This window comes from Pezoporus occidentalis, unplaced genomic scaffold, assembly GCF_034315485.1.
Source record: "Pezoporus occidentalis ecotype Australia unplaced genomic scaffold, CSIRO_AGI_Poc_V1 ctg72, whole genome shotgun sequence".
In the NCBI taxonomy this organism is placed as follows: Eukaryota; Metazoa; Chordata; class Aves; order Psittaciformes; family Psittacidae; genus Pezoporus; species Pezoporus occidentalis.
The window spans coordinates 3,644,851-3,671,606 of NW_026916072.1; the positions used below are offsets into that span (position 1 = coordinate 3,644,851).

Here is a 26,756-nt window from a genome sequence, read left to right on the forward strand (position 1 = left end):
CACTCGGTGTCCCGGCGGCCGAACCGCGGTGTCCGGCCCGGCGCAAAGCAGCTCCGTACCCAGGAGGGTGGCAAGGCCCTAAAGCCAGCGCCGCCGGTCACCGAGACCACGGCCCCGGCCTGGCACGGCGGGAGGCCCCGCGCAGGGGGCCGGAGCTGGAGCTCCCCGGCCGTGAGCGGGATCCCGGCCCCGGCGCTGCCCCTGCGTGCCGCGGCACGGCGGCCGGACAGAGCCGAGCCGAGCCGAGCCCCGGGGCGCTCCGCTCCCGCAGCGCCCAGCACCAACAGACACCGGCGGCCCGCGGAAGTGACCCCGCGGTGATCGTCACTTCCGCCGGAAGCGGGCTGCTGTCCCGGTTCCGGTGAGCGGCGGCTCGCAGCCGGTGCGGCGGGCGCGGATCAGCCAGGCCCCGCGGCACCATGGCGGTCCCCAGCGCCCTCATGAAGCAGCCACCGATCCAGTCCACGGCGGGCGCCGTGCCCGTCCGCAATGAGAAGGGTAAGGGGGGGGGGCGCGGCCGGGTCCCGGCGGCGGGGCAGGCTCGGGGACGAGGGGCCGCTGGTAACGGCCCGGGCGCCCTTAGGCGAGCTGTCCATGGAGAAGGTGAAGGTGAAGCGGTACGTGTCGGGGAAGCGGCCCGACTACGCGCCCATGGAGTCCTCGGAGGAGGAGGATGAGGAGTTCCAGTTCATCAAGAAGGCGAAGGAGCAGGAGGTGGAGCCCGAGGAGCAGGAGGAGGAGCTCGCCAACGACCCCCGCCTGCGCCGCCTCCAGAACCGCATCGCTGAAGATGTGGAGGAGCGGTGAGTGCGGGGCCAGCGCCACGTCCCGCTGCGGGATCGTCTCTGCAGGGGCTGGGGAGTGCAGACCCCGCGCTGCTGCACGCGGGGAGGAGCAGCAGGCAGGAGCTGAGAACGTTCTGCAGGCAGTGCAGGAGAGCCTCCGATTGCTCTCACTTCTGTGCCGCAGGCCCCATCTGTGCGGGAGTCCCCATCTCCCAGGGCACATCCCCACGTCTGGGTGCAGCTGGGGGGGTGTGAGTGAAAACGGGTTCCATTAATGTGGTGTGCAGAGGCTCAGCGGAGTGGGAAGGGACGGCATCATGCAAAGTATACTCATTTGCCACCTCCCCTGGAGCTGCTGATCTTTTTGGTTCTGGTAACGGGGAGACTTGCAGCTTGGAGCCCTGCTCCTGCTCAGAGCATCGCCAGGGAGAAGCTGCCGGTGCCCGGCCACTCCAGCCCCAGGAGAGAATGTGTTGCGTTCTGCCCACACTCAGCAGCTCCAGCGCTTTCCATGCCCTCGCTGGGGACAAGCCCTGAGTAGCCAGCCTCTTGCAGGCTCTTTACGTTGGCTGTTGTTTAACTGCTCTGTTGCAGGCTGGCGAGGCACCGTAAAATCGTGGAGCCTGAAGTGGTTGGAGAAAGCGACTCAGAGGTGGAGGGGGAAGCCTGGCGCCTGGAGCGGGAGGACACCAGCGAGGAGGAAGAGGAGGAGATCGATGATGAAGTGAGCTTGTAGATCTGAATAATGGCCATGGGAGACCTCTGAGGGGCACAGGCTGGACCTGCCATTTGCACAGACATGTCTGGTGGAGCTGGACGAATGTCACAGCTGGCTGTGACTTAGCTGGTGGGACACTGCCCTCTTGCATGGGACGGGTATATAATCTCGTCATCAGCAATCCAAGTACTGCATGTGTTTGACAGAGGAGTCGGAGGGCAGTGGCAGCGGGGCCGCTCTCCACTGCTCTGTGTCTCTGTGCAGGAGATTGAGCGCCGGCGCGGGATGATGCGTCAGCGAGCACAGGAGAGGAAAACTGAGGAGATGGAAGTGATGGAGCTGGAAGATGAGGGTCGGTCTGGAGAAGAGTCCGAGTCAGAGTCTGAGTACGAGGAATACACAGACAGTGAGGACGAAATGGAGCCGCGTCTCAAGCCCGTCTTCATCCGCAAGTGGGTGCTGTGGCCGTGTGGGTCACCCTGGGTGAGGTCACGGGAGCCAGGGCCATGCAGACTCCACTTCTGTGGCTTCCTCTTCCTCCATGGGGGAGTGTGATGGTTAGATCCTGGCAGGGCAAAGCTGGGGAGTGTGGGGTGATCCCTGCCCTTCATCAGGTTGCTGCAGGTTGAAGTCGCAGCGGGGTCTGACTGGAACCCTTGTGCAAGTGCCGTATGGTGGCAAACACAAGCTGTCAGTGGGCTGAGCCCCACAGCCGGTGGCTTGCTCTCCCATTGCTCTTGTGCTTGCTGGCAGCCAAAGGGGAATGGTGCAGCAGCCCCGGCATGGGTGACACTGGAAGGCGTTGAGGGCCCTGGGTCTCAGCCTGCCATTGGAGAGGGTAAAGGCTGGAAGCAGCTGTGGTGCAGGAGGGGGAGAAGCCTGCAAGGAGCTGGCTGGCTGCACTGGCCTGTGGCAGGGCTGAAGGTGGTTGGGGTCCCTGCTTGCAGGAAGGACAGGATCACAGTCCAAGAGCGAGAAGCAGAGGCCCTGAAGCAGAAGGAGCTGGAGCAGGAGGCAAAGAGGCTGGCAGAGGAGAGGCGCAAGTACACACTCAAGGTGCCATGGGGCAGACTGTGGGTTGCTGGGGGGCAGCTGCTGCAGTGAGCTTAGCTTGCTCCTTGCTGCAGATCGTAGAGGAGGAAGCGAAGAAGGAGCTGGAGGAGAACAAGCGCTCACTGGCAGCACTGGATGCACTTGATACAGATGATGAGAATGATGAGGAGGAGTATGAGGCCTGGAAAGTACGTGAGCTGAAGCGCATCAAACGGGATCGAGAAGAACGAGAAGCGTAAGTATTGTCTCCAGAGGCATGAGGAGGGAAGCCTGCAGCCCAGGTCCCACGGGCAGTGGAGGCAGCTGTTCCCTGGGCTTCCCTTCGGCGGCATGGTCTTGGCTGGACCAAGCACCCAGAGCCCCTCCTGCCACCCTCGGGGGGCCTTTGTGCCCCTGCAGAGGCCCCCGATGTGTAACGCCGTGGATGGCAGCAGCAGCCATCCCTGTGGGATGCGGCTCTCAGGGGGTTCTCTTCTGCCCAGCATGGAGAAGGAGAAGGCAGAGATCGAGCGCATGCGGAACCTGACGGAGGAGGAGCGCCGCGCCGAGCTGCGGGCCAATGGCAAGGTCATCACCAACAAGGCAGTGAAGGGCAAGTACAAGTTCCTGCAGAAGTACTACCATCGCGGCGCCTTCTTCATGGTGAGTGTTCCCTGGGCACGGCTGCGCTGGAGCCTGGGGCTGTGACCATGGGGACGACTTCCCCCTGTGGTACCATGGGGCTGGGGGTGCCCTTCTGGTGGCACAGGGGCTCTCCTCGACTATTGCCAGTGCTTGCTGGGGACGTGCCAGCTGAGCAGGTGTGTGCTTGCCCCACAGGATGAGGACGAGGAGGTGTACAAGAGGGACTTCAGTGCCCCTACCCTCGAGGACCATTTCAACAAGACGATCCTGCCCAAAGTCATGCAGGTGGGTGAGCTGGCTGGGGTCACGGTTCCTCGTGGGGCAGGGCGAAGCAGCGGGTCCCCACGTCCTCCCCAAACAGCTCCTCATCAGCTCTGCTGCTCCCCAGGTCAAGAACTTCGGGCGCTCAGGGCGGACAAAGTACACGCACTTGGTGGACCAGGACACCACCTCCTTTGACTCCGCCTGGGGCCAGGAGAGTGCACAGAACACCAAGTTCTTCAAGCAGAAAGCGGCGGGTGTTCGGGACGTCTTCGAGAGACCCTCGGCCAAGAAGCGAAAAACCACTTAATGCAGTGGGAGCCCAGGCAGGGACGGGAAGGACACAGCACTGTGCCGGGACTTGCGTGGTGACAAACCCTTCCTCTGCTGTAGTTCCCTGCTCCCTGTACTGCCGTGACCTGGCGGGCTCCCTGCCCCGGTGCCGTGCAGGACAGCAGCCTGTCCGTGCTGGCCAGGCCCATGGTCCCACCAGCATCCCACCGGAAGCCACCCCAGGAGCCTCACCAGTGCCCAGCAGGGCTGTGAGGGAGCACGGCAACTCCAGTGCACCCGCTTCTGGAGGGATGAACAGACTTTATACCTGCCTGGTCCCTGTGGCTTGTACTTTCCCTGCTCAGTTCAGGCCCTGTTTCGGTGACCCCTTTTCTTCTCCCTGGTTGTGCAGGACTTGGCTTTTCTACCCATACAGGGGGGTGGGTTTGATTAAAGTCATCATTTTCTTACACGTTCTGGCTGTTGTCTGTGAACATGGCCATCCTGTTCTGTACCTTCCTGCAAGCCAGGATGGCCTGGTGCAGCCGGGGAGGCATCGGGCAGCGCACACGTATGGCTGTCACTGCACCCTGATGGTAACAGCGCCCTTGCCCCAAGAGGGGTGAGGTTACAGGCAGGAAGAGCAGTGAGTCTCAGTGCTCAGGCAAGTTGCAGGTCACTTCATCCTGCTCCAGGCTACCAGCACAGTGCTGGGCCCCATGTATCAGCACCGTGTGCCCTATGGGACCCACAAGGCAGGCGCCCGGCCACACAGACCACAGTGACACCTGCTCCCAACCGCACCTTTATTGTGTAGGGACACAGAATCCAGCTGCAGCCGGCCCTGCGCCTGGCACTCAGTTGGTGAGAGTGACGAGAGCCTCCACCACGTTCCCCATGTGCTCCCGAAGGCTGCGCTCCGCGGCCGCTCGCGAGATCTCCATCTCTGTCATCTGCAGGGACAGCGGCAGCACACCCAGTCACGGCGCAGGACGGGGCCACCACTTGTGCACCGGCTGCAGGTGCAGCCCGCGTGTGGCCACCGAACTGTCCCCGGAGGCTGGGACGCCGCCCCCCACTCACAATCAGCTCCAGATCCTCCTTCTTGATGGTCACTTTTGCCAGTTCCTTCTCCCTGCGGCAAGAAACAGACGAACCCCCGCTGACTGACAGCTCTCACCGGTGACCAAGGGGCGACCCGGTGCAAGCCGGGCACGGAGCGGCTGCACCCACGAGCGAGTGCAGGCAGTTACCTCTCCTGTTTCGCCTTCTGCTCCCGGGACCTCCGGTCTCCGATCACCGACATGGCCTGTCAGGACGAGCACAGTCACCGGCCTGTGCAGCACCGGGCGGTGCCCATCGTGACAGGCACCGGGGCGGGCTCCGCCGTGGACGCGCTCAGGGCCCGGATCGTCCCGCGCCCCACCCCGGTCCCGGCCCGCCCCGCCCGCACCGTCTCCAGGTTGGAGCTCTGGATCTCCTTCTCCTCCGCGTAGTCCGTGACGCGCTCCAGGTCGGCCGCGCCGCTGTCGTGCTTCCGCGGCTTCTCGGCCGCGCGCCCGCCCGCCCCATCGCCGCCGCCGCCGCCGCCGTTCGGCTCCGTCTCCAGCTCCAGCTCCACATCGCCCTCCGCCGCCATGCCGCCGGCCCCCTTCCGCTCACGTGACGACGCGGCTGGGACCGTGTTTCCGGTCACGTGAGGCCGCCGGAAGCAGTGGGTGGTGACCCCGGCGTTCCTCCGCTCCGCCCCCCGCCGTCCTCCCGCTCCGGGGGCGGGGGGGGGGCCCGGGGTCGGTGCCGCGGGGTGACCCCGAGCAGCCGGAAGCGGCCGCAGCGCCGCTCACGTGAGGGCGTGGGACGGGGCGGTGAAGGCAAACAGCCTGGTGCCGGGATGGGGGCGCTGCAGCCGTGCAGCAAACGGGGAAGCGCAGCGGGCGCCTCCCACCGGCAGCCTCCAAGCAGCAGCCCCGCCGGAGGCACAGCCCTCCCTTTGCGCTGTGTCCCGCACCGTCCCTTCGGCCTCGGGGGCAGCTCTCCCGGCGCCGTCCCGTCCCCTCCAGCCTTCTCCCTGCGGAGGGGGAGCCTGGACGCTGCAGCCGTAGCGCCCCTCGGACCCCCGCAGCCGTGCCCAGGCCCCACGCTGCGCGGTGAAGAGGCCAGGGTCCCCGTGGCCAGGGCTCACAGTGGGCACTGGCCGGGCTCGGCACAGAGCGCCCAGCAGTGGCTGCCCGGCGGCAGCAGCAAGCAGATGGCGGGGCGGGCCGAGCCGACAATCCTCTTAATCCCATGGGGGCAGCGGGGGGGCAAGCAGAGCCGAGCCAGGCCATGGCGGGCACACGGGCACAGGGCCGCCTCCTGCACTCGCTGCTCTGCCAGGTGGGACAAGGGGACGGTCGGGGCTGGGCCGGGGGGGTGGTGCCGGGCCAAGGGCGCAGCTCTGGGATCCCCACTGACCGTGCCCCCCCCCCCCCCCCCCCAGCTGTGCCGTGGTTGTGGCTGCAGCCCCTGCCACGGGCTCCGTGTGTCCACGAGCACCCGCATCCTCTACACGCTCCTGCACGTCCTGGCCTCTGCCGTGTGCTGCCTCATGCTGTCCCGCACCGTGGCCCAGGCTGTCAGGGAGAAGGTGACAGCTGGGGCTGGGATGACACCCGGGGTGCTGGGGGTCACAGGGATCCTGGGATGCCAGGCACCCCAGGGGCACACAGGGGTCTCGGGAGCACTGGGGGTGCCAGGGGAGCCAGGAGGACTGGGATACTGGGAACATCGGAAGTAACAGGGCTGCTGGGAGTGCCAAGGGGAAGGGGTGCCAGGGTTACTGAAGATACAGGACTTGTGCAGCATGCTGGAAGTGACAGGTCCCAAGAGGTACTGGGGATGGAGAAGGTACTGGTAACGCTGGGGATGTCAGTCCAGGGTGCTGGATGGGTGCCGGTCCTGCCAGCCTCCCTGTCCTGTGCCTGCAGGTGCCCTTCGCGGTGGTGCTGTGCCAACACCTGCCCAGGGGCACGGACTGCGAGCAGCTGGTGGGATCCTCGGCCGTGTACCGGGTCTGCTTTGGCACCGCCTGCTTCCACCTGGCGCAGGCTGCCCTGCTGCTCAACGTGCGCTCCAGCGCCGGCTGCCGTGCGCGGCTCCACAACGGGTACGGGGCACAGAGCAGGGGCCGGGTGCTGCCGGGCTCCCCGTGTCCCTGACGCTCACTGCCTGCAGGTTCTGGCTGCTGAAGATGCTGGTGCTGCTGGGGCTCTGTGCCGCCAGCTTCTTCATCCCTGAGGACGGCTTCATCCAAGGTGCGTCCCGCGCTGCACCCAAGCCAACAGCCCATGCCCTGCGCTGGGCCCTGTGCTAGCCCAGCTCTGCCCTCTGCCCCCAGCCTGGCACTACACCGGCGTCTGCGGGGGTTTTGCCTTCATCCTCATCCAGCTGGTGCTGATCACCGCCTTCGCGCACACCTGGAACAAGAACTGGTGAGTGCCGGGCACTGGGTGGGCACAGGGCCCCTGCCCCGTCTCACCCACTGTCCCGCAGGCTGACGGGCGCTGCGCAGGACAAGCGCTGGTACCTGGCCGTGCTGCTGGCCACGGCCGCCTTCTACACCCTCGCCTCCGCGGCCTTCTCCTTCCTCTACAAGTACTACACGCACCCGGCTGCCTGCCACCTCAACAAGGCGCTGCTCACCGTCAACGGCAGCCTCTGTGGTATCATGTCCTTCATCTCCATCACGCCCTGCGTGCGGCTCAGTGAGTATGGCATGGCACAGCACTGGCGTGGCGTGGCATGGCAGGCCTGGCTGCACCCTGTGCCTGTGGGGGTGGCCGTGGGCTCCCAGCTCAGGGCCAGCACTTGGGCACCTGGGGACGACACAGCTCCCCTCGTGCGCCTTGATGCAGGGGCTCCCGGGGTCCACGTGGAGCCCATCCGGCAGCTCATGGCACTCCGGTGACACCCTGACCCCACCCTTGCAGAGCAGCCACGTTCGGGGCTGCTGCAGTCCTCAATCATCAGCTGCTACGTGATGTACCTCACCTTCTCCGCACTGTCCAGCCGACCCCCGGAGAGAGGTGGGTGCTCCTGCCTGCTGTGGCAGCCCGGTGCTGGGCGAGCGCCCGTCCCACTTCTGCCTCTCCGCAGTGCTCTACAAGGGGCAGAACCTCACAGTCTGCTTCCCGGGCCTGCAGCAGGATGAGCTGCAGACGGAGGACACCACAGTTGCCATCCTGGGGACTGCCATCATGTATGCCTGTGTGCTCTTTGCATGGTGCGTGTGCCCACGGGGCGCTCAGAACAGGCACAGGTCTCCTGCAGCTGTGTCTGATCCATGGGGCAGGCTGGGGGCCTGGCACAGGGTGGTGAGTGCCTGTGTTATGATTTCTGCCTATCTCCTGGGCACAGTAATGAAGCCTCCTACCTCGCTGAGGTCTTCGGACCCCTCTGGATGGTCAAAGTCTACAGCTCTGAGTTTAAAGTGAGTAAAGTGGGATGCTGCCCCCCAGCTGTGCCCTGTGTCCTCCCGCCGCCCCAAGCCCCCGTCACAGCCCTGGGTCAGGTTTGTCCAGCCAAGCACAGGGGTGCCCGTGGTGCACTCCTGCCTGCACCAGCACCTCACCAGCAGCCCCAGTGCCAGGCAGGGCCGATCCAGCAGCAGGGCTCAGCAGCAGTGGCCACCACACTGCTCTCTCTGCAGAAACCCTCCTGTTGCTTCTGCTGCCCTGAGAAGATGGAGGAGGAGCTGAGAGGTGGGTGCAGGGGGTTGCTGGTGGGAGGGCAGAGCCTGCTGCAAGGGGCTGCAGGAGCCACCGTGGCCTGGTGCTCTCCCAGGCACCGAGCAGATGGGTGAGCAAGCAGAGGAGCCTGCCAGGGAACAGCGCATCATCCAGGATGAGAGAGACAAGGTGGTCTACAGCTACTCAGCCTTCCACTTCGTCTTCTTCCTCGCCTCACTCTACGTCATGATGACCCTCACCAACTGGTTCAGGTACAGCTCCCTGCTCCTGCCCAACTCTTCTTGCTCTTGCTCCCCTTCCCTCTTGCTCATGCAGCCCTGCCAGCACTGTCACCCCCAGCATCATCACCCTGCAGTGCCATCACCCTGCTAGCTCTGACCCGCACCCATACGGGCTCAGGCTCCTCACCGTTCCTCTGCTCCGGGTCGTGCCGTCACCGAGCCGGTGCCCACTGGGAAGCACCCAGCTCTGCACCCACAGACCAGCACCACTTCAAACAACAGCAGCTGTGTGCTGCAGGGAGTCGGGCTGGGGTCTGCGGGGCCAGGGGGTCTCCAGGCAGGTGGGACATGCCCAGGGCCATGTGCCTGCAGGGACACAGGGTGACCCAGTGGCTGCAGTGGCACGGGGAGCCCCGTGTCGGTGTCCGTCGGGGGCCCAACGCATGCGCTGTCCCACCAGCTACGAGAATGTGGTGCTGGAGACCACCTTCACGCACGGCAGCTGGTCGACCTTCTGGGTGAAGGTGTCCTCGTGCTGGGCCTGCGTCCTGCTCTACCTGTGGCTGCTGCTGAGCCCCTTCTGCCTCCGCAGCCCCCCCCAGCAGCGGCGCAGCAGCCCGGCCATGCGCATCCTGCGGCGACGCCGTGCTCCACAGCCCATCAGCGTCTCCACGTAGCCCCTGCTGGGATGGACTGTGCCCAGCCCCGGGGTCCCTGCTGTGCCCCGTGCCTGGGCCCCCCTGGCCCCTCATGACCCCCTGGCCCAGGAGACGGCAGCATCTGGGAGCCCAAGGGGGAATTGGCTGCTCCCAGGGACACAGGTCCTGTGCTGCACTGGCCCCAGCGAGCTGGTGGTGGGTGCTCAGCCTGGGCGCTACTGGGCTCCCTCTGGGCAGGGGCAGCTCCTGCTGCGCCAACTGCCCTGACCTGGGGCTCTGCCCCGGCCAGCTCCCCGTCCCTGCTCCCCCACCAGCAGCGTGCTCGTTGTATATAGCTCGTTGAGTACATTTTGATATAAAACTGAGCTGAGTCTGTGCCATCTGTCCCCCCCAGCACCAGCTCTGCCCATGCAGCAACAGCAGCCAAGGCCCTTTTGGGGCAGTTCTACTGGAGGGGGGCACAATCCAGGGTGTGGCTGAGCTGGGAGCACTGGGGGTACTCGTTCAGGTACCAGAATGAGGTGGGGCACTGGGGGAGCCCAGCCAGAAGGTGCGGTACTGGCTCCAGGCCCATGTGGCAAATACAGTGGGGTGGTTCCATGGGAACCAGTATCACCCAGTGAGCCCTGCACTGGAGGCTGGTGCAGGATGGGCACTAACACCTGTAGCCAGGGCTCACACCAGCCCTGAGCCCACTGGCCTGCAGTAGCCAGCAGATACAGTCCCACAGGAGGTGAGGACATCACCTGGGGAGGCAATGCTCAGGTCCAGTCTGGTGCAGACACCATGGGGTCCACAACTGGAGCAGTGGGTTCTGCCACTTGTACCCTGCCCAGGAGGTGCTGGGACCCACATGGGGCTCAGGGACAGATGCCAGTCAGGGAGATCCATGTGGCCCCTGTGCCAGCCAAGGGGACACATCCCCAGGAGCTGCTTTGTCCCTGCAAGGAGCATCAGGCCCTGCAGAGATGGCTGAGAACCCACAGCCCCTCGCTACCTACGTGGAGGGTACTGGCCACAAATGCAGAGGGAGTGCAGAGGCAGCCTCAGCTGCAGCCACCCCCACCTGAGCACTGCCCTCAGCACAGGACTGGGGGGCGGCTCCTTGCACCACCCACTCCAGACACAGCGCCTGGGATGGAGGCTTGGGCTGCAGTGGCACCAGCGTGGACACAGCCTCCTTGCTCGGCAGCACAGGACTCCCAGGGCAGCCAGGCGAGGGAACTGCACCTGGGCTGGGGACAGGGACACAGCTCTGCTTCCTGGCAGCTCCTGCTCTTGGGCTCCTCACACAGCATCTGTCACCCAGCAGGGCCCCAAGAGGTGAGGCAGAGAGACCCTGCAGCTCTGTCAGCCGCTTCAGCAGGAGGAAGCTTCCTGCCCTTGCACCAGAGCAAACCGGTAACTCCCCATCCGGTGCAAAGAGCCAGGCTGCGGGGCAGGGGCACCCCATCACCACTTGTCCCATCAGGGGTGCAGGAAGAAGGGGAAACCCACACTGCCCTGTCCCATGGTGCTGGCAGGGGACTGGGGCACCGGCAGTCCAGCTCCCTGCTGCACCTCTGCGAGAACCAGGTCAGAGGAGACATCTTGAGCACCCTCAGTATCTGCCCCCAGCACCCTCAAGCCCCAGCCAATGCAGAGGCACAGGAGCAGCTTCTGGGTGTCCCTCCCGGCAGGGATGGGCTTCCAGATAAAGCAGCTGCGAGTGGATGGGGAGCAAACTTCATTTGCTGCTGCTCCTCACCCTGCAGGGAAGCAAAGAGGATGGTGGAGCCGAGCAACGTCCACAGCACTGCACTGGACCTCAGCATCCCCCCCGAGGCAGCTCCACACTGCAGCTGCACAGGAGACGCGCTGGCTGCTTTGTACCCCCTCATGGACAATCCCTGCTCCGACTGTGCCCGCAGAGGTCTGTGGAGCAGGCAGCTCCCCCTGTGCCAGGCTCAGCTGCCACCTCCCTGGGCCCAGCCCCACATCACCCTGCGCCTCCTTCCCCACCACAGCACATCCTCTGCAGCACAATCCTGCCCTGCCTCCATTCCCCCACCTCCCTCTGCCCCCACACACCGGCTGCTCTGCCCCCACCCCCCGGGGGATGCCCGGAGCTCTCCCAGGCTGGGCCCGGCCCCATCTTTGTTCCTCACCACGAAGATGCAGCTGCTCCGCGCCACAGCGGCCGCGCCTGGTCCATCCCCGCTCCTCACCAGCGCGAACGCTCCCTCCGGGTGGGGGGGGCAGCACCGGTGCCCTCTCCCGCTCCCAGCCCCCCCCGCCCGGGCACACGGAGGGAGGAAACGGGGCCTGCAGGGCTCCACGAGCTACTTTAATAGGAGGCAGGCCCAAGGTGGGCGCAGGGAGCTGCCGGGGCGGCGCGGCCCCGGGGCTGCGCTGGGCATCCTGCCGGCTGGCGGCCCGGCCGCGGACTACTTGGCGCCCTCCTTCTTCTCGTCGGCCTTCTTCTGCTTCTGCTGCATGATCTCCGAGTCCCTGCGGGAGAGCACGTTGCGGGGCTGGCAGCGGTACCGGCACCACCCGCGGGAAGGGGCCGGGGTACCGGGTAGGGAGGGTGCGGCGCGGCCGGCCCGGCGCTCACCTCTGCTTGCGGGCGGCGGCCGAGAGCCCGTCGTCCCGCCGCTTGCCCTTGCCCGAGTCGCTCTGCTTCTTCAGGTTCTTCTGCCGCGCCAGTTCGCGCTGGTTCCCGCCTGCGACGGCGCGGCCGCCTCAGCGCGGCCCGGCCCGGCCTCAGGGCCTACCGCCTGCCCCACGGCCCAGCCCGCGCTCCGGCCCCGCGCCCGGGCCACGGTACCGCCCTCCCCCTTATCCCCCCGGGGGTCCCGGCCCGCACTCACGGGTCATGGCTCCGCTGCCTCCCGCCCTCCGCTCCGCCGCCACGTCCCGCACCGACCCCCCCGCGCCCCACCCCGCTCCCCTCTTTAAAGGCGCGGCACTGCCAATAGCCGCGCTGAGCCCGCCCCCGCCTCCGTCCTATTGGCGGGCGACTCCAGCCAGGCCCCGCCTGATTGGCCGCGGGCTACGGCTGCCAGTCCGCCGTCGGGGGCGAAAAAGCCGGAAGCTGGAGCGCAGGCGCTGGAGCCGCGCCCACGCGGCAGTGGGCGGTGCATGAGGGGACACGCCCCGTCGTGGCGCAGGGAGGGGGCGTGGCCTCGGGAGCCGATCCGCGCGGGGCGGGCTCTGTCCTGTCCTGTGCTCTCCGCTCCGCCCCGCTCCTCCCCTCCCGCTCCGCCGCCCCCGTTCTCCGCCGCCGCCTCTCTTCCACTCCCGGCGGGGCGGCTCCTCTGGGCGGGCTCTGCTCAGGCTGCTCCTTCCGCCGTGGGCGGTGCCGGGTCTCTGCGGGGAGACACAGCCGTGAGCGCCATCGCGCCAGGTGGGCGCCGGCCCCGACCCCGACCCCGCCGCGGGCAGCCCGGTCCGACGGCGCGACCACGCACCCGGAACTCGGCGGCGGCATCGGGCCGTGGGGCGGCTCCTGCGGGGCGGCGGGGGCGCTCCGGCGCTTCACCAGCCGCGACAGCTCGGCGTGGACGACCTGCGGGCGGCGGGGCGGCTGCGGCGGGCGGGTCTGCGGCGGGACCCCCGGCGGTCCCGGTGCGGCCCCGAGCCGCGCTCCCCGCCCCGACAGACCTCGCTGGCGGGGTCCAGCTCCAGGGCTCTCCTCAGGACAAGCGCGGCCTCCGCGTCCCGGCCCTGCTGCGCCAGCAGCTGCGAGGAGAGGAGCGGACGGTAGCGGGGGGCCAGGCAGGGGCTCGACGCGGGGCGGCCCGGGGCCCACCTGCCCTCGCCGGAGCAGCGCCCGGCCGTTGTCCGGGCTGATGCTCAGCGCCGCCTCGCAGGCCGCCAGCGCCTCCTCCACCCGCTGCAGTTTCATCTCCGCGGCCGCGCAGTTGTTGAAGCACTTGACGCGCTGTTCCCGCAGCTCCTCTTCCTCCTGTGGCCCGGGAGGGGCTGCGCAGAGAGAGCGGGCTCACCCTCCCGCGGCCGCGCACCCCCGGTTTACACCCCCCTTTCCGCCTGGTCTCACCGGCGGCGGGGCCGTCCAGGGCGCTCAGCGCCAGTCGGTAGGAGCGCAGCGCGGCCGAGAAGTCGCCCCGCGCGAAGTGGAAGTTGCCCCGTTCCCTCCGCTGTGCTCCTAGGCGCAGGCGGGCAGCGGGTGGCAGCGGCTGCGGGTCGAGGGCTTCCCGCACCTCCAGCAGTGTCACCTCGAACAGCAGCGGCGCCTCGGGCGGCACGTCGGGCTCCCTGCGGGTACAGCGCCGGCTGCCCGTGCCCAGCCCCTACTCGCCCCGATCCTACCGCCCTTCCCGTACCGCTGCCTGCCCCGGCTCTGTCTGCCGGGTCCCCCTGCCACTGCCCGTCCTACCTGCCGGGGCGGCCGTAGCCGTAGGGGAAGGCGGCGAGGAAGAAGGCAACTTCCCCGGGCTGCATGGTGGGGACGCCCAGCTCTAGGGCCTGCGGACGCAGACACAGCAGAGCTGGCCGGGCGCGCCACGGGGCAGCGCTCGGCCCGCACCGTGCCCTGCCCGGGGCTGACCTGCACGACGTCGCCGTAGCCAGGCACGAAGGTGAGCCGCGGGTCCCGCTCCACCAGCCCTCCGTCCTCCAGCGCTCCCAGCACTTTCACCGACACCTCCTGCCCTGGCCGCGGCCGCAGCCCGTCCTGCCCATCCCTCACCACTCGTTTCCGCAGCAGCCGGTCCTCTGCGGGCAGCGGCGGTGGCCCTGAGACCCACCCCGGGACTCCCCGGCTCTCCCCGGGTCCCCGGGCGCTTACCCGTCAAGTCGCTCCAGCCGTCGGCCGCGAAGAGCGGCCCGAAGCCGCCGGGGCCAGGGGCCGCCAAAGCCTCCAGCCGCCGGTAGAAAACCTGCTCCTCCTCGCGCGCCGACGGCAGCGCGATGGCGGTGGGGGGCAGCCGGAACCGCACCCGCCTTCCCCTGCCGGGCCCCCGCTGCCGCCCGCCGGTCCCCACCTCCCTCTCCGGGGAGCCACCGGGAGAGGGTCCCGGCATCCCTGCCCTCCGATCCGCCCACCTCTACCAGCCGGCCTCGGGCCGTGCCGCCCCAGGGCTCGGCGGCCGGTGCCTGTGGCCCTCAGCCCCCACCGGCTGCGTCGCCGCCGGCCCCGTCACACGGCGAATGCACGGGGCTGCCCAGGCCGGGGCCGCCGCCGGGCGCATCCCTCCTCGGAATTACTTAACGCTGGGAAGCGGCTCAGGGGATTAGCGCGGCCCGGTGGCAAAAATAGCTGGCTGAGGCCGAGCCCCGCCGCCAGGCTCCCGGCGCCGCCGCCCCTCCCGCCGCGGTCCCGCACACCGGGCCATGCCGCGACTGCGGGCCCGGGCCCCGGCTCAGCCCGCACGTGCGGCTCTCGGTGGCGACCTGGCGGGGGGAAGAGGAGAACCGCCTGCAGGCGGGACTCATCAGTGCCCGGTGCCGCTATAGGGGCCACCGCGGCCCGTGATCGCCTTCCAGGGCAGCCACGGGGTGAGTGGGGAGACAGGCAAGGACTGGGGAGCCCGAGGGTGACATGGTGCGGGGGATCCGGGAACCCGAGGCAGCTACAGGGAAACCGGGGAGGCCGGGGATGAGCACACTGGGAGCCTGGGGAGACAGCAGGGCTGGGCCGTCCTGGTTGGAGGCAGTGTCTTCCCCCAGGTCAGGGCCAGCTGGGCACGCTGGGCAGCATCCAGGAGATCACAGCCTCTGCTGGGCAAGTACCCACTGTCCCAGTGAAGGAGCCCCGCAGCAGAGCAGTTGTTGAGCCTGCCCCAGCTCTGCCTGTTAGTGGGGTGCTGTGGGTGGCACTGGCCTGAATGAGTGGCTGCTGAGCCTCTGCTCCCTGCCAGGCTGGGGATTGATGGCTGCAGGGCACTGCTCTGCCCCTGGGACCGCAGCACTGCTTCCTCCAGGACCAGCTGTCCCCAAGATGTAGTGGCCACTGCTCACCCTAGCCAGGGCAGCAGCTCCATACATCTGGGGGTCTCAGGGTGTACCAGTGAGGAGGAGACAGCAGCAGCACTGGGGCAGTTACCATGCCCCTGTCCCGTCAGCCAGGACTGATCCTGTGCTGTCCTGTTGTGTCTGCAGGCAAAGATGGTTGGGCTCCCGAGAAGGCTGGTGTGACTATCCTGACACGGAAGGGCTCTGGCTGCCATGTCCCCCAGAGCAGGAGCCACAGGCCTGGGGCAGCCAATCCCAGGGCTTCCCTTGAGAGCTGGTCCATCCTCAGGCCCTGCAGACCTATGGGAAGCACAGTTTAACTGCAGCACATGGTTCTGGGACACAGAGCACTCACAAGCCGCAGCAGAGTATGATGGTAGACGTGGTTTAAGATACAGATGTAGCTGGGGAAGAAATCCTTGTACCGCAGAGCTGTTGTAGACAGAACCATATGTCAAGCGCTGTAGGATCTACTGTACCTGGAGAATTCCAGCAGCACTAACTGGTACACAGCCTTTGGAGCTGTGGGGGAGGAACACCCAGAGGAAGCAACCACTGGCTCTTGCCATGGTAACTGCTGCAGCACAGCAGGGCTCCGTGAAGCTGCTGGTCCTCACTTCAACTCACACACAGCATGAGACAGAGCAAGAACAGCCCCTCATTGCTCACTCACCGCCCAGTCAGCACATCCTGGGCAGGAAGAACCGAGCACTGCACATACCACACCATGGTCAGTCACAGCCCACACCAGACTGCAGCACAGCATCCGAGTCCTGTCCCTCCTGGGGAGCGCCAGGTACTAGCCTGCGCTACCAAAAGAAGCGGTGATCCTGTAATGAACTACTCCCAACTGTCCTAACCACACACAACCCACTGGCTGTGAGAAACACCCTCAGCCCTGGCCCTACCTGCACTTGGGTAGAGTAAGTAGTAGCATCCCTCCACTACACTTGGATACTTTCACACCAGCTTAAAAGCACAATGGGACAACTGCTGCTGGTACTACATTCTGGAAGGACTTCTGTTAGCTGAGGAAGAACAAGCTAAAGGCAGAACTGAATATTCAGCAGACTTCTAAAGGCTCAGTGAAGGAAACAAGACACACAGGAGGAGGCTGCTGCCCATGAGGAGCAGAATCCTGGTTTAGGTGCGGCAGGTCCCCGTGGCACAGGGACACTCGGTCTTAAGGGGGTCATTTTATTGTTTCACTTCTCCAAATGTACAAAAAAAAAATTAGAAAATAACCCTCCCCCCCACCCCCTCCCAAACCACAACACAGCCCAGGCTGGGAGCCTGCAGCAGCGCAGCTAAGAGACGGCAGGAAATTAAACAGAACTAGATACAGCAGCTGGGGCCCCTGGGCCCACATGGTCACCAACTCTCCACAACCCAGAACTGGCCCCAGTCTGCCCAGTGCTTCCCCAATTCACACAGAGCTCATCCCAACAAGATGGCAAGTGGGTACTTTACAAATCCTCCTTCACCTTCTTCTTGGATTTCTTGGTTTTCTCTTCCTCCTGCAGCACAGGAGTGTTGGTTGCCTCCCGCTTCAAGTAGCTAATGAAGTCACTCACTTCTCTGCCACCCTGCAGAAAGCACAAGACAATGAGGCAGAGGCTGGACTCCCTGGGGGCTTCTCCTTCACTACAGGAGAGTGCAGGTGCAGGGAGGAGAGGGAAGGGATGCCAGCAGAGCTCTCCTCTGGGTCTGCACCAAGCACCACAAGGAGGTGCTGCTGGCTGCAGAGCAGCACCCGCAGCTCCAGAAAGGCCTGGCATCACCTCGGCACCTGGGTGCTGTTTCACTTCTTCACAAAGCAGCAAAATACTCACCTCGTACTTCTTTGGATTCTGTTTCTTGCCAGCCGGAGCAAAATAGATGGTGGGGAAGCTGGGGAGAGAGAAGAGACACTTGAGCCCCTTGACATGCTCTGTTTTCTTTCAGACCAGCAGGCAAGCCCCCACAGCAGGGACTCACCCCCTGCACTCCCCTGGTTTAACAGCTCAGCACCATACCCAGCAGTGTGGCAAAGAGCCTGGCCATGGCTGCAGAAGAGGCTGAGCTCAGCCCTGTTCATGTCTGCTACCTAAACTGTTTCCAGGAAACCCAGCCCAGCATCATTTTTAGACTGCCAAGTACAGAATCACAGCAGACTGAAAAGCAGCAAGACAGCCCTCCAGGCACAGCCAGGACACCAGAACAATCCCAGAGAAGCAGAGGGATGGATGTCCTTTGTTTTCACTCTGTGTTTCTTCACACTAAGTGAACACCTTGCAATTGCATGCCCATTGCCCATCCCATCCTCCCGAGACTCCTTCAGCTCCTCTGTTGAGGCTGCAGGTCAGAGACAGAAGCATGAAGACATTCACTGACATGGTGTAGCAACAGTAAGACCTACCCTCTGACTTCATAGGGAGAAGGCACATCATTGGCTGTAGCATCCATTTTGGCAATGACAATATTGGGGTCTTTGCTGAGCTGTTGGTAGAAAAAGCTTATCAGTAACCAATCCATAGCAGTTAACACCAGAACTCACCAACATCACCCGAGATAGCTGTGTCAGAAGAGAGCGCACACAGCATGCTAACGGGTGAGCAGATTTCTGCTGAGCAGTTTATTACTTCTGCCTCAACAGGAGCAGAGGGAACAAAGTCCCTCCTCAGCCAGCTGGATGCAGCACACACATCCCAGTGCTCCCTGCTCAACTGGGCTGCTACTTCTGGAGAACCCCAGAGCAACTGCTTCCTTCACGCTGCAGGGCAGCTGTGAGGATGTGCAGAGCTCAGGAAGGAGGGTGCCTGGCAGACAGATACCAAAAAGCGGGTCAGATCTGGGAGAGCAATTTACTCCACTCATGCAAGTGTGCAGGGCAGTGTTATCCTTCACCAGTTGGGAGACTGTGAATCATGAAGAGGGAAAAGACCCAAAAAGGATCTTTGGCAGTCAAGGACATTTGCTGAATCAATGAATATTTCTGTGCCACAGCAAAGGGCACTGGCTAAACCTCCTAGTGTGGTTGCTACCATGCTCCAGATCCTGCCAATGTACTTCTGCACCCGCAGGAGATGCCCAAGCTCGCAGTCCTCAGGAAAGCACAACTATGCCCCATTACATAAATGGTAGACAGACAGAACCTGCAAGATTGTTTAGTGCTGCAAAATTCCCTTTTGTGTTTGCAACAGAGCCCCAGACTTACCTTCTCCCCCAGTTCTTTGTATTTGGGCTCCAGATTCTTGCAATGGCCACACCAGGGTGCATAAAATTCTATCAGGACATCTTTGTCTTCTGCATTAACAATTTCATCAAAGTTCTCAGCAACCACCACCTGGTAACATTTGATCACATAAGTTAGGGTTTCTTCCAAGTTAAAAGTGAGGCTGTAACAGGACACGCTCCATACCCTCTGCCAAGAAAGCCTGGCCCTCCCACAGGACAAGTCATGCTGCACCTACACAGCAGGCAGCAAAATGACCAAACACACAATCTTCACTAAACTGCAACATTCCCAACTGGCAGGTAAAAGCCTGTCACAAGGCATCAGCACCACTTGCAAGTGAGGTTTGCCTCTGGTATTCTCCAAGAGGAAGAGAAAATAATTTCTTCATAATCCCAGCAAATTCCAGGCTGAGGAATCAGTCTGGGAAGACTGGCTGGGTCCATCTCCCCACACACAAAGACAAGCAGTGACTTCCACCCCCCGATTAAGGCCCTCATCAGAAACCCAGGCCATAGAATGCTTCCATTCAGGGCAAAATTTACATGACAAATTCAAAGTAGGAGTTACACTGCTCCCCAGTAACGAGATGAACATGTAACTCCTTAGAAATAGTGCAGTCACAACCAACTTGAGGCTGTGCCATGAGGGAGCACAAGCCAAGACAGCAAGCCCTGGCCTAATCCCTGTAAATCTGGATGATCCTGCACTTGTAGAGCACATCACTAGTATGATCAAACAGCAGTTACTACACTGGGAGAACAAAATGGAATCAAAACTGCAAGCTGCATTTCTCCCTTGGCTCAGAAAACTGCAATACAACAAGGGAGAGAAGTGTTCCTCCATCTAGCACAGCAGAGGTTTCCCAAGGTGCCACGGCACAGTACCTGCAGCATCGGACACACTGGCATAGGAATAGAAGCTGCTGCTGAACACTGCTTCTACAGCCACTGGTAGGAGCTTTGCTACGCCTGATGCAGCACTCACCTTCACTGGGCCATCATTGCTTTCAGGGACTGGCTCTGATTTCAGATACTTTTTCAAGTTTCCATCAAAGTAATCTTGCAGGAATCTCTCCAGAGCCTTTCCATCACGGCTGAAAGTGAAGTGACATTTTACAGCCATCAGCACACACACAGGAGGGGAAAGCTTTCAAGGCTGATTTAAGCTCCTTCCACCCACAGAACATATGTCACCTGCATCTCCAGCAGCACCAGTCTGGGGCTGGCTTAGAAGACCCCAGAACAAGTGCAAAGACGCCCTGAAAGAGTTTTGGCAAGAGGCTGGGTACTCATACCATTCGAAGTTTTAGGCCTTCGAGTAGCTTTAAGTTTCTTTTTTCAAGAAGAAAGGTGCAACTATTCCCTCTGCATCTCAGTTACTAACCAGACGCATAAATATCAAGTTAAATTCTATCTTTGTACAACAGGAGGAGCTGCCAGCTCTCTAAAGGACAGGAAAACATACGAGAGGACCCATTTTGACCTGGCAATCACTTCTTCCAGCTGGAGCATCCAGCTTTCCCATTTCCTCACAGCTAACATGTCTGGCTGGTCAGAGAGCTTCAGACCAAAGTGCACCAAGTGAGAGGCAACTCCCAGCTCAAGCCTTACGAGAACTCTTCCTGCATGACATATTTCTCTCCTTTGGCGGTCCTGATGGCGACAACTGGCGCATCCCCTGTGCTGCTGTCCAGGCCGAACTCGGACAGCTCATGGCTGAAGGTTTTGCGACTGGCAACAGCAAAGGACAGTTTGTGGCCAGCATCTAAGAACTTCTTTGCAATCATCATAACTCTGAGGAGAAAAAGAAACATAAACCACAAAACAAAGAATTATTCCTTGGAACATTTTCTCTTCACACGACATATGACCCTTCAAGTTGAAGTGCACAATGGACAAAGAATTCAATTACATGATGTGCTTTGCATAGGCAAGTACTGTAGAAATGGTGTAGATAAACAGAGAACTAAACCAATGTCTGTAGTGAATGGGGCCTGCTTTCACCCTCCACCCCTGTCACCATGTCCACCAGGGTCACAGACACTGGGGAACGCAAAGAATAGAACCCCACACAGGACCAGTGAGGAAGTTTATGTTTGAGGTCTAAGGACGAGGGATTCAAAAGCAAGCAGGAGGGGGTTCAAACGATACACATATTGCAGGCAGCAGCCACCCCAATGATTCTGACCAGAAACTCAGCTGGAAGCTTCCTGGGACAGCAGGAGGAGCTCTCAGCTGAGCTACAGAACAAGTGAGGCCGAGGAACCCCCTGCCGCTACCTGTTCCGCCAGTAGTTGGAGCCCTTTGCGTTCTTCTCATAGTCCACATCATAGTAAGCCACCAACAAGTCCTTGCCCTGGATCAAGTCTTTGTTGTCTTCAGTCATGTGTGGGCAGATGCCAAAGCTATCAAATGAAACAGAGGTTAGCAGCTTCAGTTTCACTGCCCAGAACCCTTTACCTCCAGCAACAGCCTTGATGCAGCCCACTCTTGTTTCCCCACCCAAAAACATTAAATGCCAGTAATCAGTAAGAGCTAAGGGTGAAACACTGTGCTCGTTCATGTACTACGTTATTCTAAGTCAAATCTCCATCTACAGCCACAACCTCAATGGCTGTATCTGACCTCAATAAGGCCAAAGCTGGCATATATCTCAGGAAGTTCAGGTTCTAAACAGAAGTGTGGGGGTTAGAATATGGACAGTAAATGCTAACAGCCATGCCAGGATTTCCAGCAAGGTGGTCCCCAAAGGGACCAGTGTGGGCCAGACAGCTCTTCTGGACACCGAGCAGGAAGTGGTAGCAGTGCCTGCTAGAGAAAACAAGTTCTGACAGGACCAAAGCTAACTGGGTCCAGTCTACCACATTCTCTAGTGAGAAATCACTCACATGTTCTCCTGGATGAATTTCTTGATCTTTCCAGTGGTGATTTTGTCTTCAGGGTACTTGATGGAGCTCTCCTCAAACTTGTTTGCCAGGCGTGGAGGACGGAATAAGACTATACCCCTGAGGGGAGGCAGGTAGAATGAATTAGTTTAGGCCTCCCTGTCAGACCCTTCCCATTATTCAGACAGGCTATAACGAGAAACAAAAAAAACCCACCATAACAAGCAATGGGGAAGCTATGTTCAGAAAGTGAACCCAGATAACAAATTTGAGTTCGTTCCAAATGTGTCAATAACAAGAAATCTTTGTGTTAAGCAACTTACTCTCCATCTTCCTCGTACTTCTGCACCAACTGGTCCTCACTGGTGTGTGCAAAACGGTAATTATCCCTTAGGTTGTTGGCGGCTTTCATGAACTCTGAGTAAGCATCACTAGATCCATCTCCAAAGAAGCCTGAAGCAGAAAGACAGATGGTGACCCCCAACCAACCCAACAGCAGTCACTGTGCAGCCCTCAACATTTATCTCTACAGTGCACTGAAAGATCCCTTCCGAGTCAAGTCCCCCAATCCATCTTCAAAGCTTCATCTTAGAGAGCTTCTCTCCTATTTTTACTGGAACCTTTCTATACTCTCTCCCTTCCACCAGCAGAATGTTACTGGAGAGTCTGCCCAGCTTAGTCACAGTTGTCCTGTGAGCACTAAGACATCCATTTGTAGCCACATGCACTACTACTGCTAACAACTGCCAATAGGACTTCATAAAAGTAAGTCTGGAAACGCAGATTAATACCCACCCAGTTACATTCATAAGGTGGCACCTGAACTGCCCGAAGGAAAGCTGCCATCACCCCTTGCAAACAGTGGCCATGATGCTCACAGTCTACTGGTGTCACAGGACAGCACCTGAATGCACTTTCTAGCAAGCCAAAGCTGCCTGTTGTCAACCAGCCAAAAAAGCCACAAACTTCAAAACCAGCCCCTCTGGTGCCAGGAGGTCTGGAAGGCAGGCAGAACCGCAGTGAAAAGAAGAAAAAGGCTGGAAGGAAGCCCTGGAGGTCACAGAGTCCAACCTCCCGCCCAAAGCAGGACCAGCTTCCAAGTCAGATCAGGTTGCTCAGAGCTTTGTCCACCTGAGTTTTCAAAAAGTCTCCCAGCCTGCCTGTGAAGGTCTCAAAATCCCTCTGGGCGCACACACGTTCGAGGGCTTCAGTCTCATAATGAAAAACCTTTTTCCTTGGGTCTGCCTGGAACGTCTCCTGCTACAGGTAGTGATACCACCTCTCACCTTCCACAGTGTAATCCCCAAGACATGTCCCAGAGCCAAGTGTCCCCTCAGTTCAGTGCTGCACTGCAGCTACTCACCCACTACAGAAGCATCTTTATCACCAATGAATTTCTCAAATTCAGCTACAGAACTGAGAGCCACCGAAGCAGGTCCTGCCTGTTTCTTGAGATGACTGACAATCCCATCTGAAAAGAGATCAACAAAGGTAGGAATACAAACTTCCACAAGACATTTCTCAAGCTTCTCAAAAGCTTGAGAAAACCAAAGTTCTTTCTGCAGAATCCATACACCCCTCCCATTCAATGAATAAGGTGAATTGAAGGAGCACTACCCCCAGCTTCACATTTTCTAGCATTTCCCAGGTACTGTACACCCAAGACACGAGGAGTTAAAGAGTGAGGAAATCTTCACCTTTATAGGAGAGCTTTAAATAATAAACATCCAGGGCTCTGCCAGCACACGGAGTCCTGGAAAGGGCGAGGAGGGGGGGGTGTGTATGTGGGGACCTACTTTGTATCCCTCAACAGATGCAGCATCCCTGACACAAGTCTATTATATGTGGGCCCTTCCTTCCAGCATCTCTTTGGGAAGCCAGATGCTTGCCGATGAGCTCTTACCTGCTGTCCTGGGCCCATCGTAGGTTCCTGCCTCTTCTCCGTCTCGAAAAATCTTTAAGGTGGGATATCCACTGACTCCGTACTTATTACAGGTGTTTGAGTTTGCTGTACAGTCAACCTGAAGGAAGAGAAGCATTGCCCAGAGACCAAGCACGCAACACACAAGAGGGCAGCTCTGTCATTGCCCACGTTATCACATATGAAGTCCAGAAGTTCTGAAAGCTCTCATGTGTCTTTAGCCAAGCCTGGATTCCTTTCACATGAAGCACAAGGACCCACAAAGCATCTACAAGACCCGAAAAGCCAGGTCTGACACAGCCAACTGAGAGGCTTGGGGGTATCCTTACACAGAGCCTGTTTCTGCAGAGTTAAGACCAGGGGAGGAGGCAGCAGGGGTGTAGCGACAGGAATGGGAAAATATCTAATGAAATACTGGAAAGATGACAGAGAGATGATGGAGTTGTTCGTTTGCCAGAACACAATGACAGGGTTCATAAGAATCCACTATTCTCAGCACTGTATCAATCCTGAAGTCCTACAATGCCTGAACAGGCTGAGCTCAACTGGCAAGGAGGCCCTGGTGTCAGGAGTCCACACCACTCCCCCTATGGGAAGACCCTTATTTGAGAAAACCGCACAGGATTTCTGGTGGAAAAGCAGGCTCTTGGTCAGCATCCTTCACTTTCCAGACCAAAGGACAGGCCAGTGTCACACTGGGCTACACAGCTCACAGGAGGCTTCTTCCTCCCTTTCAGGCAAGCCCCGTTTTACATGCCTGTACACACCCACGTCACGCTCTGCACACCGCGGCGGCGGCAGCTGCACAGGGCTCAGCTTCCAGATCCTTCCCTGCCGCCTGCGCCTTCAAAGGGACGAAGCCCGGCACAGCCCGAGCACATGCCGGCAGGCGACGGGCCCGCACTGCGACAGCAAAGCTTTGCTTTGACCCCGCTAGGAGCCGGCGCTCCCCATCCTCACCTTCACGAGGGGCACGATCCCCTTCAGCCTGGTCGCTGCCGACTCGTACTCCGGCGCCAGCCGCTTGCAGTGCCCGCACCTGAGATGACGGCGGGGGGTTAGGCCGGCCGCGAGCGCCTCGGCCCCGGCCCCCGCCCCGCAGCTCCCGTCCCCCTCCCGCCCCAGGCGGCCCCTCACCAGGGCGCGAAAAACTCCACGAGCACGAGCCCCGGGCGCTCGGCCAGGCCGCTCTCGAAGTCGGCGTCGCTGAGCTCCACCACGTCGGAGGCGCGGACGGCGAGCGCCAGGAGCGGCAGCAGCAGCGCGGCTGGCAGCGGCCGCGGCGCGGACATGGCGGCGGCGCGCGGCGGGAGCTCCCTCCTCGGCGGTGGCGGCGGCTGAACAGGCACCGGGGGCCGCAGGCCGGAAATCCCGCCCCCCGAGCCGGATCTGCCGTGTGGCAGCTCCCCGTTGGGTGCCGTGGCGCGCGTCACGCCGATCCCGACCAATGGGCTGACGACACGGCTGGGCGGGGCCAGCTGCCGCGACCCCGCCTCTGCCCCGCCCCGGGCGGTGGGTGCGGGAGCGGCTTGTGCCGGCACCGGGCGCTCCCGGCCCGCCCGCGCTGCGCAGCCCCGCGCTCAGGGCTCGGCCCCGGGCTCCCTCCTCCCCTCTCCCGCCGCCCGGGCCCGGCCCAGCGTCCAGCTGCAGGTCCCGTCGAGGGCGGGGTCGGCTCCTGCCGGGCCTCGGGGCGGTAGCTCCGGGCTTCGTTCGGTCTCCAGGGGGTTTCGTCCATTGGCCGCTCTTCGTTAAAAGCCGTTCCGCGCCCAGGGAGCTCACCGCTAGCGTGAGCGACACCGGCGGCGGAGCTGAGGGTTGTTCAAAGCTGAACGCCACGCATGACTGGATCTAAGCACGTTCACAGCCCAGCCTGGTCCTAGCTGAGTGCCACTGCTTCCTAAACCAGCCGGCAAAGTTGGCTTTCCCCCTCTTCACGCCGCAGTGCCTTATCTGCTGCTGTCTGGAGGGCGCTGCCTGGACGGGTCTCGTTCGGTGTTCAGTGCCCCCCAGGTTGTGCTCCCAACCCCTGCAGGCAGGGGAGAAGGCAGAGCCTTAGGAGCTGCTTTGTCCCTACACAGGTCTCTGGAAGCACAGGAAGGTTGCTGCTCTGTTTCCACGTCGACCGCAGCAAGACCCCACCACCCAGAGAAACTCCGCATCGAGGGGCCGCTGGGCTCCCTCACTGGATCCTCCACCGGCAGCTTGAGGGAGCATCTGCCCCGCAGCAGCCGCAGCAGTGGCCGTGGGACACCGGCTCCCACCAGGCACCGAGAGGCCTGGCTCTGAGAACACAGTGGGTTACGGGCTCGGTGTACCGGCGCCTGGACAGCTTTCCTCCGGGCGGGATGAGCGGGGTCTGTAAGAACAAATTAGTGCAGAGGTCGGAGCTCTCCCGGCGATTCTTCCTTAAGACCCGTTACTCCGCGCAGACGCTCCCCGCTCCAGCAGGGGCCGCTGCCGACAGCTCCGGGACCGCCACGGGGTCGAAACTCGGGAGTGCGGGCGGTCGGTGCCCGCAGCCCCGGCGGTGCCCGCAGCCCCGGCTGCCACCGCCGCCGGCGGATTCCCGGCATCAGTAACACAACAGCGGCACCGTTAGCTGCCGTGGAGCCGGTTCCAGCCTCGGGTTCCAGCCCCGAGCCGAGACATGCGGGAGGCAGCTCCGCGGGGCAGAAGCGGCGTGAGCGGGCAGGGCCAGGAGCAGGGCAGGGCTAGGGGCAAGGGCTGGGGCTGGGCAGGCATTAGGGCCTGCGCCTCGGCTCTGTCCCGGCTGTCCGTGGGGTCTTCGGAGCTGCCCCTGTCGTAGGAGTGTTGGGAGCCGCAGGGTCTGGAGCCGGGCTTCGTGGGCAGCGCTGCTGATGTCTGGAAGCTGCTGGTGCAGGCGTGGTAGGAGCAGAACCAGTTCACGTGCTCTGCTTAATGGCCGGCCCTGGATTGGAGTGTCAGGACTGCAGCTCGGGGTAAAGCCTCCCCTTGCCCCTGGGTCAGCTTCCTTGTGGAGAAGCTGCTCCAGACTCGCTGTGAGGCACTGGGCGAGGCGCTCTGGGCTGGGATACGAAGCAGTCCTGCTCTCCGCTGCAGGCTGTGCTCTGGGACCTACTCCAAGACAGCGAGGGTGCTCCTGCCTTGGAGATCCTGGTGCATCTGTGGGACGCTGCGAAGCACAGGGCTGTGACGGGGCCCTGCTGCCGGCTGCACTGAGCTGCGGCCGCCCCACAGGACTATCTGCAGGTGAAGGGGGGAGCTTCCAGGGGTTGGTCTTGGTGGTGGGGCAGAAGCACTGCAGCACTTCCTGATCCTGCAACACCGGGGTCAGAGGGGCTGGGACGGGGCAGAGTGCGCAGAGCCTGCATGCGGTGGTTGCAGAGTTTGTGTGATGGAGGTGCACAGCATGTGGGGGTACGGCCCATACACGGGAGTGTAGACCCTGCACATGGCAGGCACTTGCTGGAGTT

The 26,756-nt window shown here is 62.0% G+C and overlaps 5 protein-coding genes across 5 annotated transcripts; 2 read left to right on the forward strand and 3 right to left on the reverse strand.

The window, feature by feature from the left end:
• The first annotated feature begins 320 nt into the window (after positions 1-320).
• MFAP1 (microfibril associated protein 1) lies at positions 321-4,184 on the forward strand. The gene is made up of 9 exons (XM_062601735.1): positions 321-498; positions 584-803; positions 1,380-1,509; positions 1,768-1,955; positions 2,451-2,559; positions 2,631-2,791; positions 3,039-3,198; positions 3,376-3,465; positions 3,569-4,184. The coding sequence occupies exons 1-9, from the start codon at positions 420-422 to the stop codon at positions 3,749-3,751; spliced, it is 1,320 nt and encodes a 439-aa protein (XP_062457719.1). The 5' UTR covers positions 321-419; the 3' UTR covers positions 3,752-4,184.
• Positions 4,185-4,506: 322 nt separating this feature from the next.
• Positions 4,507-5,393, reverse strand: HYPK (huntingtin interacting protein K). The gene is made up of 4 exons (XM_062601736.1): positions 5,168-5,393; positions 4,968-5,023; positions 4,798-4,849; positions 4,507-4,667 (listed from the first exon to the last, which is right to left on the reverse strand). The coding sequence occupies exons 1-4, from the start codon at positions 5,351-5,353 to the stop codon at positions 4,572-4,574; spliced, it is 390 nt and encodes a 129-aa protein (XP_062457720.1). The 5' UTR covers positions 5,354-5,393; the 3' UTR covers positions 4,507-4,571.
• A 582-nt stretch (positions 5,394-5,975) lies between these two features.
• On the forward strand, positions 5,976-9,686 carry SERINC4 (serine incorporator 4). The gene is given in 12 exon segments (XM_062642618.1): positions 5,976-6,090; positions 6,194-6,340; positions 6,681-6,859; positions 6,928-7,007; positions 7,091-7,184; positions 7,246-7,457; positions 7,683-7,778; positions 7,849-7,975; positions 8,110-8,182; positions 8,402-8,463; positions 8,465-8,692; positions 9,123-9,686. Coding segments are annotated over 12 exon segments (1,605 nt in total). The 5' UTR covers positions 5,976-6,000; the 3' UTR covers positions 9,340-9,686.
• Positions 9,687-11,625: 1,939 nt separating this feature from the next.
• Positions 11,626-12,331, reverse strand: SERF2 (small EDRK-rich factor 2). Its single transcript, XM_062642621.1, has 3 exons — positions 12,174-12,331; positions 11,918-12,026; positions 11,626-11,811 (listed from the first exon to the last, which is right to left on the reverse strand). Exons 1-3 carry the CDS (start codon positions 12,178-12,180, stop codon positions 11,748-11,750), a joined length of 180 nt encoding a protein of 59 aa, XP_062498605.1. The 5' UTR covers positions 12,181-12,331; the 3' UTR covers positions 11,626-11,747.
• A 4,129-nt stretch (positions 12,332-16,460) lies between these two features.
• On the reverse strand, positions 16,461-24,642 carry PDIA3 (protein disulfide isomerase family A member 3). Its single transcript, XM_062601781.1, has 13 exons — positions 24,439-24,642; positions 24,262-24,340; positions 23,284-23,401; positions 22,744-22,851; positions 21,704-21,833; positions 21,384-21,500; positions 20,775-20,900; positions 20,107-20,289; positions 19,481-19,589; positions 18,476-18,604; positions 17,678-17,757; positions 17,112-17,169; positions 16,461-16,865 (listed from the first exon to the last, which is right to left on the reverse strand). Exons 1-13 carry the CDS (start codon positions 24,591-24,593, stop codon positions 16,746-16,748), a joined length of 1,512 nt encoding a protein of 503 aa, XP_062457765.1. The 5' UTR covers positions 24,594-24,642; the 3' UTR covers positions 16,461-16,745.
• Between the last annotated feature and the right edge of the window lie 2,114 nt (positions 24,643-26,756).